Here is a 12,789-nt window from a genome sequence, read left to right as displayed (position 1 = left end):
GCAGGAGAATGTATCTAGAAGACTAACAGATGCCCTGTTCAATATATACAATTAAAAAGTAGGCCTTCTCTACAAAAATTTAAAAGATGACAGTCGGTGTTTTATGCAGATATTACAGCAGGTCAGGCTACATAGCATATACCATTTCTACAGTAAGAGAAGAAGTGCTTATTTAACAATGATGAGACAGTCACAAAACCATTTATCCTATCCGATGTGAGAAGATAAGCCCCACCACAACAAAGAAATGACACACTTGACGAGGGTGTATGTTTAATTAAAATATTTAATCGTCTAAGCCATTATTATCTCTAATACATTTTTCATCTCAGAGCACAATTCAAGAAAATAATCCTCAACATCTTTGTAATGTAAAGAATTATTCCCACTTGACAAATGTGGAAATTGAGGCAGAAGAGTTAAGTGTCCTGCACAGGATAACAGGCATCAATGCTGGACAACTAAACCATGCCCCCTTGAGCAAATAGCCTGTTGTCAAACAGTCTGTACAGTTTGGACCATTGAATGCCAAAGGCCATAAACATGTTACAACACATGCCAAGACAATAGAGCTGAGAAATGTAGAACTGTTAGGACAAGGGATTTTCCTTCTGCATGTCTGTTGATTCGAGATGCTCCTCCTCCTGGTCTTGCTTCTGTTCTTGTGTCTCCTCCAACATGGTTTGAAGATTCATTTCTAACACAAGATCCCTGGTTTTGGCCTCTTGAAGAGTCTGTTGTGCTACCTACAGTTGACAGGAAGATGATCACCATAATGTACAGTTACAAAGAGTCCTGACTTCCCCCCCAAGGGTTTCATGAAAAGTCAAAGAGAAAGCTGTGGTCCCAGTGTGTGCCTCAGAAGAGCCCAATGCATAGACACTTGAAGAAATAAAACATCAAGGCTATGATTTACTATCATCTTAGTCTGAGTTAAGGAATGAGGAGATTCAAGGCACTAAATGTGAGAAGCAGAAAATGTAAGTGGAAAGGGGTCGCCACCTGTCAGGGATTTGGGAAACACTGACTTAAAAAAAAAAGAAAAAAAAAAAAAAGAGAGAGAGAAATGTCACAACTAAACTGAATTTCTCATCTTTCCAATTTTTCTTCACCCAGCAACAATTTTTCTTCTTCTTCCTACTCTTTAACTTGAACCACATCCTTCTCCCTCCTCCGCAACTTTTGCAGAGGAAAAACAATGCTTGTGCTCGGTTTACCAGTCATAATTATATCCCAGTTATATAGTATATGTTGTATTCTATAACAATATCATGCACACTGCCATAAGAATATTCTATTACTGTACCACAAATATCACTTATTTCAACGCTGCTACCTTTTACAAGCACTGCATGCACTTAATGTAATAGGAATGGACACATTTTAAAAATAAATCTACTCTATTATAAATGTGTTATCTTTAAACTACTGTGGGATACTAGGAGAAATATTTTTTTATAAATTAAGAATAGTGAAAATATTTTCCCCTGAAGCAGATTAGTATGTAAATGTATATATCAAAGTGACAGAATAACCCTTATTGTTTTTTACATGCTCTGTTTGTGAAAGGTGCTGGCTTGACAGACCTGGATATTGAAATCCTCCATTCAGCCACAGTGCAAGTTTCCTTCTCTGTCCCAGAAATGTACAACCTTGACATGGTATGACCACTTCTATGGCAGAGAGGGGAGTTAATTTTCCATGTCTGTTCTAATTTCCAAGTCAATTCTTGACTTTTCTGCTGAAACTTCCAAGAAGGGGGCCCAATTCCTGTCAATTTACTTAGACACCTAGGTGCCATAAAACAGTAATGCCTTTGTCACAAATGACTTGGGATGCATATAAACTAGCGACCTAAAAAGTGGTTCTGTATCAATTTACCAGCCACCTTTTGAGTATTTTTTTTTTTAAATAATGCATACATTTGCTGTTCCTTTTCTTCGTAGAATGATCCCCTCTGCTAAAAGCTGCTTTCCTGTTTCTTCAAACAATTTTTCCGGCTCAATTTTTCCTTCTTTTTGCAGTTCATTGAATTTCTCAACAAACCTAGAATTCAAGATGTTTGTTACTTACCAAACAGTAGCAACAAAACATTTTATTCCACTAATTAAACAAACTGAAGAGCTAATTCTAGCTTAATTCTAACATGAAGCTTACCTCTGGCAGGTGGATTTAAAGTTTAATCGTGACAGTTCAAAGGCTTTTGGACCATTCCCATATGCTTCATAAAATGTCCTATTCAATAAAATAAATACGGTTTGAATTTCTCATTAATCCATGCATAGGTGATAAGTTCTGGCAGAGATGTAAATGAACTTGTGAAGCCAGAGAACAGTTAGTTTAGGATAGAGCAAAGATGATTTCCTTGACTACTTCTCTTCTCACTCACTATATTTTACATTTATAGATTGTTTTTCATTCAAGCATCTCAAAAGTACTTTAACACGCACTTTTAAATCCATACTACACACTTATGAGGCACAGAAATATTATTACTTTTTAAAAGATGGGTTAACTGAAGCACAGAAAGGTAAAATGGCTTGCCAAAGGTCACAAAACAAATTAATAACCATGACAAGGATAGAACCTGGGGGGCCCTTGCTCCCAGGACCCTGCTATAAACAAGACCTTGCGGCCACTGATACGCAGAATAAATGCAACTATACTAGTTCTTGAACACTTATTAACTGTTACAAGCATTCTGTTGACACAAAGCGCTTCACAAGAGCTCCAGGTGGTTGAAGTGGTGTTGTAGATGCTTGTTTCCCACTGTAAACTAGACTTGATCTAAAGTGATCATTTTCAAGTCTACTTCAGTGATTATAAACACATACATCCACAAACGCAAGACTGCAGGATCATGGGCAACAATTTCCCTATTGTACAGATGAACAGCTAAGCACATAAAAGTTAATTAAATATCCCAGAGATAAACAATGGTTAAAGAGCTGTTGTATTTTTCTCCTAATCTATCATTTAAAACAAATTTGCACATATGCCTCAAACATGGAAGAGACACTTTTAAAGATTCTAAACAAATAAATAAGTTTCACACAGGAGCAATGGCTTCAGTAAGGTGTGACAGATAGGTCCATCTGTTGGATAGCTGTTAGTGCCACCCTCTGCAGCGTACTGCAAATTTCAAAGGGAAACTGAAACCTCTCCTGCGTGTTTTATGGCATAGATCAGAACTCACTGACACTCTAAGTGGAATACAACAATCTTCAGAAGTTTGAGAGTTGGAGCCAGCACGCTGGAGCTTGGGGCTTCAGCCCAGCAGGAGGCACCTCCCAGGGTTTGGGGCTTAAACCTGCTGAGATTTGGCCACCCCCGGCTTAAGCCCCAAACCCCAGCAGGCACGCCCTACATGGCTGAAGCCCCGAGACCCTCCTCCCCACTGGGCAGAAGCCCCTACCCCCCACAATGCAGAGGTCCCGAGCTTCTCCCTCACCCCCCCGTAGGTGGAGAATGGGAGGAAAGCGTGGGGGGGCTCCGTGAGCAGCACTTTAACTGTAAAAGAGCTGCATGAGCCATGGTTTGGCCACCCCTGGCATAGATAATACTGTGTCTGTGCTACAGGAAAACTTGAAAGAGATGGAAGGCAACGGCAGAACTCACGCTCGGATCTCATCCTCTTGGTACAGAATGGGAGGGATAACATCCTTCACTTTGCCATAGCGCTGACGGGGCTCCCGGTAGATGGGCTCCCTCAGTGGAGGGAAAGCGGCATACACATCGAACCACAAGGGCTTCTGCGCCTCAGCCAGCACCTTGGACCGCAGCAGATCCCGTGTCCTGGGGGAAGAGAGAGAGACGCAAAGGGAGGAGGAAGAACGTGAGCTGGGAAAACGGTGAAAATCAGGCCCGCTGAAAGGCCCAAGAGAGAAGGGAAACAACCTGCCTGTGGGAACCCATGCTGCACCGGGGCACCTGCCCTCCTATAGCTCCTACCTACAAGCACAGGATCCCCCCAGCACACCCTCCCCCCCAACAGTGCCCCTCCCCACACACACACACTTATCAGTTCGAGGGGCACCAGCCCTCCTCCAGCCCCTTCGCCCACCTCCCCGACCCCAACCGACACCCCCGAGGGAACAGCCCCTTTCCCCGCACGGGAGGGAGGTGGAGCCTGTCAACAGGGGCCCCACAGGCCAGACAGCGGGGAGGGGGAAGAACCTGCCCTCTCACACCCCAGGCAGTTAGGACCTGCCCGTAGCAGCCCCCAGGAAACTTCCCCAGTCCCGTCCCTGGTGACCCCGTACCGGGTGAACACAGTCCCCAGCTTCTCCAGCCGGCTCCCCGCCATGCTGCTGCTGCTGCCCCACGTCCGTCCTAGGTCGCCCCTAGCAACCGCGGCTCGTAACAACCACCTCCCCGCCAGCAGGCCCCGGCGCGCACTTTCCCCCGGAAGCGGAAGTGAGCGGCCCGCCGCCTGACCGAGCTGGTGTCAGGCCCACACAGCCTGTGGCCGAGAGGATTCCCGAGATGGCTCCAGGAGCCAGGTAGAGGCAGCCAATGGCTGAGCAGAGCCCGAGGCGGATTGATGAACCAGGCAGAAGCAGCCGATGCCAGAGCCCGGCTGAGGGCATTCCTCGAGCTCCCCCAGCCGATGGGAGGCTGCTGCGATCCCTTATTTAAAGAGACAGCCCCAGTTTCGAGGGCACCCCAGGCCGTGGCAGGCTGTCACCCAGGCTCACCACGCCCCAGCACGGACATGGCACCCAAGCTTGTGGAGCTACCCCCTGTGCTCTGGGCACGGAGGAGCTGAGCCTGCAGGCCGCCCAGCCAGCCTCGCGCCCGGTGGTGCACAGGGTTCCCAGTTTTGGCTGGACGTATTCCGAGAGCCTGCGGTTTCATCACATGATGTAATCTTTAATTAAAGATTCATCCTTAATTCCTGGAGACTCCAGGGCAGTCCTGGAGGATTGGCAACACTAGCCGTGCATTGTCATGCCACAAAGAAACCCCCAAACCAAACCCAGCAGCCGGCACAATCCAGGCCCAGCTCGTATGGATGCCACGTGGCATTTGGGGATGGTCACATGTGCCAGCCCCTTCTGCTTCCCCAGGAAAGCTCCTTGCTCAGATGCCAACCCTCTCTTTTAAATGATCCCAACTGGCCAGAAGCCCATTTGATATGGCAAGATTTCTTATCTTGTGCACACAATTTCTGATTGAGTGCACACATTATTTCGGATCCTGCACACACAAGCTCTTTAAAACTAATCCCTTCATCAGACAGTTGGAACAAGCCATGCAGCATGCACGGCTGCCACTTGCAAAAACAGGCTCAAGCTATGGACAGAAAGATCCCCTGGAGCACGGAGAACTACTGAGTGGTAACAAAAAGGATGGCGGGCTTGCTGTTGTAGGACTGGGCTGCTCTCAGAAAGGATGATCCCTAATTCTGGCTAAGCTGAATTCAATGCACGAACCAAAGGGAAGACATGATAGACTCTGGGGCTGACCCCGGAGCGGAATGGCCCCATGTGCAAAGTATAACAGCTCCAGAAGCAGCAGCTCTGAATAGCAGGAGGTAATGGTCACATTGTCCCCCAACATATCCCTATGGTCCCTGCATGCCACTATACTGAGGGCAGAAAGGGGTCTGACACAGGGCTGTTTTGAAACCCTTGTTAAGAGGGATATTCCCAAGAGGACTTCTGCCAGTTTTGCAGCCCCTATACATATGGGCTGATACGATTTCTCTGGCAGTCTAAAAATAGCCTGGCTGTGGCTTGTTGCTCAGTCAACGTTGTGATTTGTTTCTAATTATGTTTTGCGCCTATGATTAAATATCCTGAAATATCTCCCTCAGGGAATATAATTTCAGTCACACCTTACCTTGCCTTGATCACCCTTCCATTACACAAAAAGCGCTTTCATGTCTAAACAGTGTCTTTCATTGGGGGCGAGGATAAAGTGACACCCTTCCCCTATTACAACACTGTCTTTGAGAACATTGTGGTGTTGCAAATAAATCATTCTTACAACGTAGGGCGATTTCTTTGGCAATGGCAATTCATGCAGTGAGGAGCCCAGGCACAGTCCTATGAATGACTGAACATTACACTAAGTGTTGCATTATTCTAGTACTTTATCTATTGCCAGCAATGCCTGGTAATTGCCATTTCCTTAGGCTATTCAGCTTCGCCCCTGGAGTGCTTGATGGTTAAAAGAGGACATGCCAATGGAAATCAAATGCAGCAAATTTTCAGAGGCCTGGCCCCTAAAGTTGCACTTGTGATTTTTCTCACACACACACACACACACACACACACACTTACTTGAATCTGCATGAGAAACAAAGAGAGATGGATTGAAAAACACAGTTTGCAATCACAAAATCAGCAGCCCCAAGTGTGTCAAAATTTAGACGTGAAAACGGGTTGGTGCAATTTTTAGTCCCTGCCCTGGGATGGGTGCAGATAGAGCCATAAGCCATAGGGAGCTCCACTGATTTCAGAGTTAGGCTGAGGCTGAACCCTTTGAATAATCCCATCCTCCATTTTCAGGCCTCATTTTCAAAAAGGGCTGAGCACCCAATGTTCAGCACTTGAAATCAACACAAGCTCCTGGGGCGGGCAGCATGACAGATACTGTAATCCCATGCGATAGCTATGTACAATATTGTATTAGTTATGAATGGTTTATGTACGATTGTGTTCTACTCCATGGGGGAGGGTTATCACAGCTGCTACAGGAACAAAAAACAGAGGGGGTTGATGAAGGTGAGTCACTGAGACAACTCTAGAGAGATACCGCCTCCGGACTGGTTTGCATATACTGTTTCAAGATGGGTTTTCCAGAGACTAGGAGACAAAGAAAAGGGCTTTTGGTATAAAAGGACAAGCTTGAAGTGACCCAGGGTCTTCTTTTTGATCCAGCAAACAGAGAGGACCTTCTGTGGAAAGGTTGGGTAGACTTTGGCCTACTAGGATCCCATAAAATGATAGGTAATTCCTGGCGTGTTTAGTGTGTGAGTAATTCTGTGTATTGTTTTTATTATGGTTTCTCTCTGCTTTTACCTTAGGAATAAAGATGCTTGCTTAGATAGTGCTGGGTGATAACTTGTAACTGCTGGCAGTATGCTGTTCATAGTCCTGGGAGAGAAAGCAAAGCCCAGGTGCTGGCCTTTAGGCACACTAGCTTACTGAGACTATGACAGTGTAAGGCAGAGGGCTGTGCAGCCTTAAAAACCCCAGCCAGAGGCTAGTGGGACAAGGGTCCCTACCCAGAGACCACTGTTCCCTCTAAGCTGTGTGCACACACACAGATCCTAAACCCCACGCACACGGAGAAACACCACCTGTGCAAAAATTTGCACAGAAGAAATTTTTTGCGCACATGGCCTGTCAAAAATTAGAAGGAACATTGCCAGAGACAGGTGACAGCTAGAAACCTGAGACTAGACCAGGCACTCCCGATATGGACCATGGAGGCAGGGGAGACAGGTGCAGTTACCCTTACACTGCGACAGGCAGCACCTTTGAAAATCAGGCCACTTATTTGGATGCCTAAATATAGACTTAGGCTCATACTTCCAAAACTCTTGGCCTTAAGAATTATTGTCAGTGAAGACAATGAAGTGTCTGGGTTTCGAATGTTGATAGCTAAATCCCAGACTTGAAGCAAAACAGTCGTAACCCCATTACACCCACCAAACCCGTGTAAAAATGTACTAAGGCCTGTTTGACATGCCTAGTATATGATTGATTTGTTTAATGTGTTTTGCCTTAGCCTGGTCAGACTCCTATCTCAGCTAGTGGATGATGAAGGAGGACATCCAAGCTGAGGGGCAGCTGCAGTCCTGGGAAGAGGGACACCCGTATAATTTTTATCTGTTTCTTACAAAAGGATGAGAGAGTGAATGATCAGTAACTGTGACAGGCATTAAATCTTTCCCTTAGGAAGAAAGCACATCTGAGAGTGCAAGAGTACAGCATCCATATGTCGGGCAACTTACACAAATTAAAGTCCTTAAGCTTATACCATATGTCTAAGAATAAAGCCCAGATGGCTTCAGAATCATGTAGCCTTGCTGAGGCTGCAGCTCACTTCCTCCTACTCTCTCACTCCACACTCCCCCCATCCAAATAATACTTTGCATTTGCCCTAGCTAGATGTTTCCCTCTATATGAGGGTCTGAGTGCAGTCAGCTATGTGTTTGTTAATACTTCCCTGCCTTAGGACATCGGTAAGTCCCCTATTACAGAGAGGGAAACTGAGGCCTGGAGAGGGTAAATAACTGAATTGAATTAGAGGCCGCATGTATCTCCAGAGTACCCAGAGGCTGTTCTTGTCTTTGTTGCATTATAGAGGTGAGACCTATGGAGTCAGAGTCTCATTGATACTAAAGGCCAGAAGGGACCATTGGGTCTACAAAGGCCTGCCTACTTCCATGCTAGGTTCAAGCTAGAGCAGCACATACAAGGACCTGTGGATTCTACAGGCCACACCTCTCTATTACAGTTGAGGACACCTGTTCATTGCTCCAGTTTAAGGACAACTTTGGACAACGGTTAAGCCTGGGGATCTAAACTAAAAGGCCAGGTTCTCGGTTGCTCTACAGCTTGCGTTGTCACTTATCCTTTCTCACCCTCTTCGCACATGGGTATCAAATAGTAGCATTTCACACGCTCTTTGCACAGGTATAAAATGACCACCCCAGGGGCTAGTCCACAGAGAATCAGGCCTGGCTGTTATGGGGTATTTTCTCGAGGACAGGTGGTACCTTATGTTTCCACCGTGTGGCAGCAGATGTAACATTTAGCCTGTCAGCTGCTGGCTTACCCAGCCTGATTTTCCTTTTTTAATTTCATTTTATTTCGTTTATAGATTTCACAGCTATACCAAGGTTATTTGCTGTGCATAAATAATCTTCTCACTGTTACAGTATTTCCAGGAACCTGACTTCCAAGAAATGGAAATCAAGAAGTAATCTGTATTTATTAGATACATTCCTCTGTTTCCCTCTAATTATGGATAGGTCAATGTGAAAAATACACTTGGTAATTTCAGACACAAGACATTCAATCCATCTTCAAATATTATAAACGCAAGAGGCAATAAATCTACCTTAGAGATTGTCCTCAAGCAATAAAATTGGATCCAGATCCAAAACCACCGTTAGCGTTGAGTGATTTGGATGCAGAGTTTTAGTTGGGGACCATTTTATCATCTCAGTTCACTCTTTGCAGAGGAACAAACTCCCCCCATTAGAGACAGAGAATAAAAAAGGAAACTACAAATAGCTGTCCAGGACTGTATTCATGGCCACACTACGCAGTTAGCAGGCACTAACCCTTTAAATTCATTTGTAAAGCTCCAATTTCCCACTATTTATAACTGCAGTGTTGGTGGATTAATGATGGAAATTACTTGCCGCAATAGGAAGTTTGCACTCACTTTTTCAGCTTTTCAGCTGAAGCTTTCAGTTTTTCAGCCTCATGCTTTTTAAAATTAAGGTAATAAATAATACTTTGTCTAACACTTTGCATCCAAGGATCTAAAAGCACTTCTCATGAAGGAGGCTTCACAACTCACTGGTGAGTTCAGGGACCTTTATTTTAGCAGCTGTACAGAAGGAAAACCCAGGCAGAGAGATGAGAAGTGATCAGGGTACGGTCATACAGCCAGTCAGTAGCAGAACCAAGACCCCCTGTTGTAGGTGCCTCAGCTCTATCCACAGCGCCAAGCCTTGGAAGTTCTTCCCAGCAGCAATAAACTCTGAACTAATAGCAACTATCTCTAGATAAAAAACATTTAGGTGCATCTTACACACATTATCTGCACTGGCTGCCTGTTGGTTTACAGACTGAACTTTAGGGTGTTGCTTTGGAGTCCGCCTTCTCTCCTCATAAGTTTATTGGACAGAGCATTCACTCCAAGGGGCACCCAGCATTAGAATTTGCTTCTCCCTGCTGCTCCAAAATACTGCTGGGCTGGTGGCTTTGAGGGTAGGCTGCAAAGCAGGTCTGTTTGCATGGATTGCTGTAGCAATTGGGGTTACGTCTCCAGTGGGGAGAGGAGCTGGGAGTTCAGTTCTGCTGGCTGGCTGGGCAGGGGCACCAAAAGGCTTGGATTTTCTGTAGAAATCCAAAGGACAATAAGCAGAAGGGTCAATTCTAGCAGCCCACTGTGGAGAGTTAGTTAATCTTCTTTAAAGCTGGAGGTTTGGGTACAATCCTGGCCCCACACTGTAAATTTCACCCCTTTACAGCTGAAGAGGCTGCAAACCTCTCCATCAGCAGTTAGGCTGCATCCTTGCCAGTGACTGAAAGCTCAACCGTTGTGCAGGGGCTGGTGTGAAATGAATGGGTGCCTCAAGACTATTTCCTAGAGGACAAGTTCCCCACATCATAAAACAGCAACATATTAAAAACTGACCCCCTTGCTGCTCTGTAGAGTCCAAGCAATGGAGACTGCATCACCCTCTCCCTTCCTAGAGAAGCTTGCCCTGCCTCCATCCATGGGGTCCTTGTTGTGTGGCTGCAGTCTCAGGCCTGTCCAAAAATAAATAATCATCCTTGTGCAATTCATGGATTGGCCACTGCAAGGCAACAGAATCCCAGGCCTGGTGGGGAACCAACATCTTTAAGAGCGAAGGGAGTTGTGCAGGGCTAACGCAAATGGAAATCAGCAGAGCACCCAGATGTAGTTCAGGGAAATGAAGACAAGGTCAAGAGGCAGCAAACAGGATAATATACCATGGAAGGCAAGAGCAGGAACATAAGAATGTCCCTACTGAGTCAGACCAATGGTCCATCTAGCCCAGCATCCTGTCTTCCAACAGTAGGCAATGCCAGGTGCTTCAGAGGAAATTAACAGAGCGCGCTGTTAGGAGAGTGCTCTCAACCCATGGTCCCCTCTGCAAGTAATAATCCATGCTTGTCAATGGGGGAACTCAAACACTGGCTTAAAGCGCCTCTCAGGCTGATAATTCTCCCCTAGTTACAAAAGCAGAATGATCCAGAGACTGTTTGAGTCAATCTAGGTACCTGTATGGTCCCATCCCTGTGGTATCCAAGTGCCAGTATCACTCGGGAAGGGAGCTCTGGGCTCCTAATTGGCTACAGTTAGGTCTGGAGCTGTCTATTTATCCTGCACCTTAAATACAAGAGCATCCTTCCAGAACAAGAATAAGAGGCTAGTGTGGTCTTAAAGGCCAGTGAACGCTAATAAGTCAGCATTAAAGCCTGCAGTGGTGTGCCAATGCACCTACTGTATTGCAGCATGCAAAGGCTGACTGAAAAAGATGCATATGAAGGCATGAAAAGTAAGAGCAATGCCTGCCTCTCTACTCATCCCAAAAATAATCCATCAAAGATGCAGCATTGATTTAGGTCTTCTGAACAGAGGCCAAACTGCGAAACGTTGTCAAGTTCAGAATCAGACAGCCTCATAACGTTAGATTTATATTTTTTTCATCATGTGTTTGGTTCTGGCCATTCATTCATCGTCATATTTATAGGCGCACTTGTCTGATTACCTGAGCCAGGCAAAAATCTTCCTCAACAAAGTGGGCCAGAACCTCAGCTGCTGTATAGCTGCAAAGCTCCATTGATACACTATGTTGATTTACGTACGCCAGTTGAGGGTCTGGCCTCCGTAATCACAACTCACCTGATTTCAGGCTTTATCCCAAACTTGCCACAGACCAGAATTGTGTAACTTACAAGGCATTCCTAGGCCCAGTTTTGAGCAAAGTGGCAAATTTATGGCAAACCATCAGAATCATGGTGGATTCGCAAAACAGCATTGCCAAAACTGGCTGTTTTGACCAGATTCCACTTCAAAATTTTAGGAGATGTTAGATGTCAGAACTCAAAGCACACACAGACTGAGAAAAAGTGAAGATGCTGTCACTGACTCTGAGGAAGTGAGATCCACAAGCTCCAGCTCGCTTTAAATTGTCTACCTTCAATAATGTTTCACGCTTCAAGACATACTGATCCATCAGCGAGTAGAAATTTGTGGTGTTGAAAATTAAGAACACATATTTCAGAAATAATACCTTATAATAAATGTATTCCCTTTCCTCTAGGAGACAATGTGAAGGAGCCTGAATGTACGTTTGACAGACATGGAGGAGTTGGTGTATTCCAGACAATGAAACAGTTTAAAGAAACTGCACACACTTCATCCCGAGAGACTTATTATTTTCAGCATTAAGTGGGTAACACCATATTTTTGATAAAATGCAGTTCCACATTAATATAGCTGATTGTAGATGTGCTGTGAGCTTACACACACAGATCTGACGTCACAACTGTCTCTGAGCAGCCTGAGTCTGCATTTCTTGTTCATAAATAAAGCCCAGCTACAGAAGATCTGATATTGATTTCACTGGCTAAGAGCTCCATCTAATGCCCATTGAACTCAACGGAATGACTTGCACTGGATCAGGTCTTAAATGCCTACATATGTCAGAGGAAAGGGTGTGAATGGTACACGCCCTATACACTAGAATGCAACTGCCAGGATCACTCATTTATTAGGGAAATCATTCCTTAATGTTTCCTAAAGTCAATGGGCCTGACTCTTACCCCAGCCTGTGCAAAACTCATGTGCATGGGCTTTGCACAAAGCGAGGGTATGATGCAGCCTGCCATGCTGTGATGAACGATCAGAGACATAAAGCCCCCTCACTCACCTCTAAATCCTGCCTTAGAATCTTTGGTCCAAGCAAGAGCTGCACTGGTAACTTGCTAGAAGCTTGAAGTAGGTCAATACATGTTTGATATGGAGGGGCTGCTCACAGAAGGAACAGATCTCAGGACATGTTGC

General features: G+C 45.2%; 1 protein-coding gene and 1 long non-coding RNA gene across 2 annotated transcripts; one reads left to right on the top strand and one right to left on the bottom strand.

The window, feature by feature from the left end:
* Positions 1–268: 268 nt before the first annotated feature.
* MRPS23 (mitochondrial ribosomal protein S23) lies at positions 269–4,429 on the bottom strand. Its single transcript, XM_048823980.2, has 5 exons — positions 4,263–4,429; positions 3,619–3,795; positions 2,158–2,235; positions 1,923–2,046; positions 269–746 (listed from the first exon to the last, which is right to left on the bottom strand). The coding sequence occupies exons 1-5, from the start codon at positions 4,304–4,306 to the stop codon at positions 591–593; spliced, it is 579 nt and encodes a 192-aa protein (XP_048679937.1). The 5' UTR covers positions 4,307–4,429; the 3' UTR covers positions 269–590.
* Positions 4,430–4,531: 102 nt separating this feature from the next.
* On the top strand, positions 4,532–12,332 carry LOC142069481 (uncharacterized). The gene is made up of 2 exons (XR_012665329.1): positions 4,532–5,536; positions 12,047–12,332. It is a non-coding gene; the product is annotated as an uncharacterized LOC142069481 (long non-coding RNA).
* The last annotated feature ends 457 nt before the right edge of the window (positions 12,333–12,789 follow it).

Source organism: Caretta caretta, chromosome 17 (assembly GCF_965140235.1).
Source record: "Caretta caretta isolate rCarCar2 chromosome 17, rCarCar1.hap1, whole genome shotgun sequence".
NCBI lineage: Eukaryota > Metazoa > Chordata > Testudines > Cheloniidae > Caretta > Caretta caretta.
Note: the sequence above shows the minus strand (reverse complement) of the source record. Positions and strands in the feature narration are given on the sequence as shown.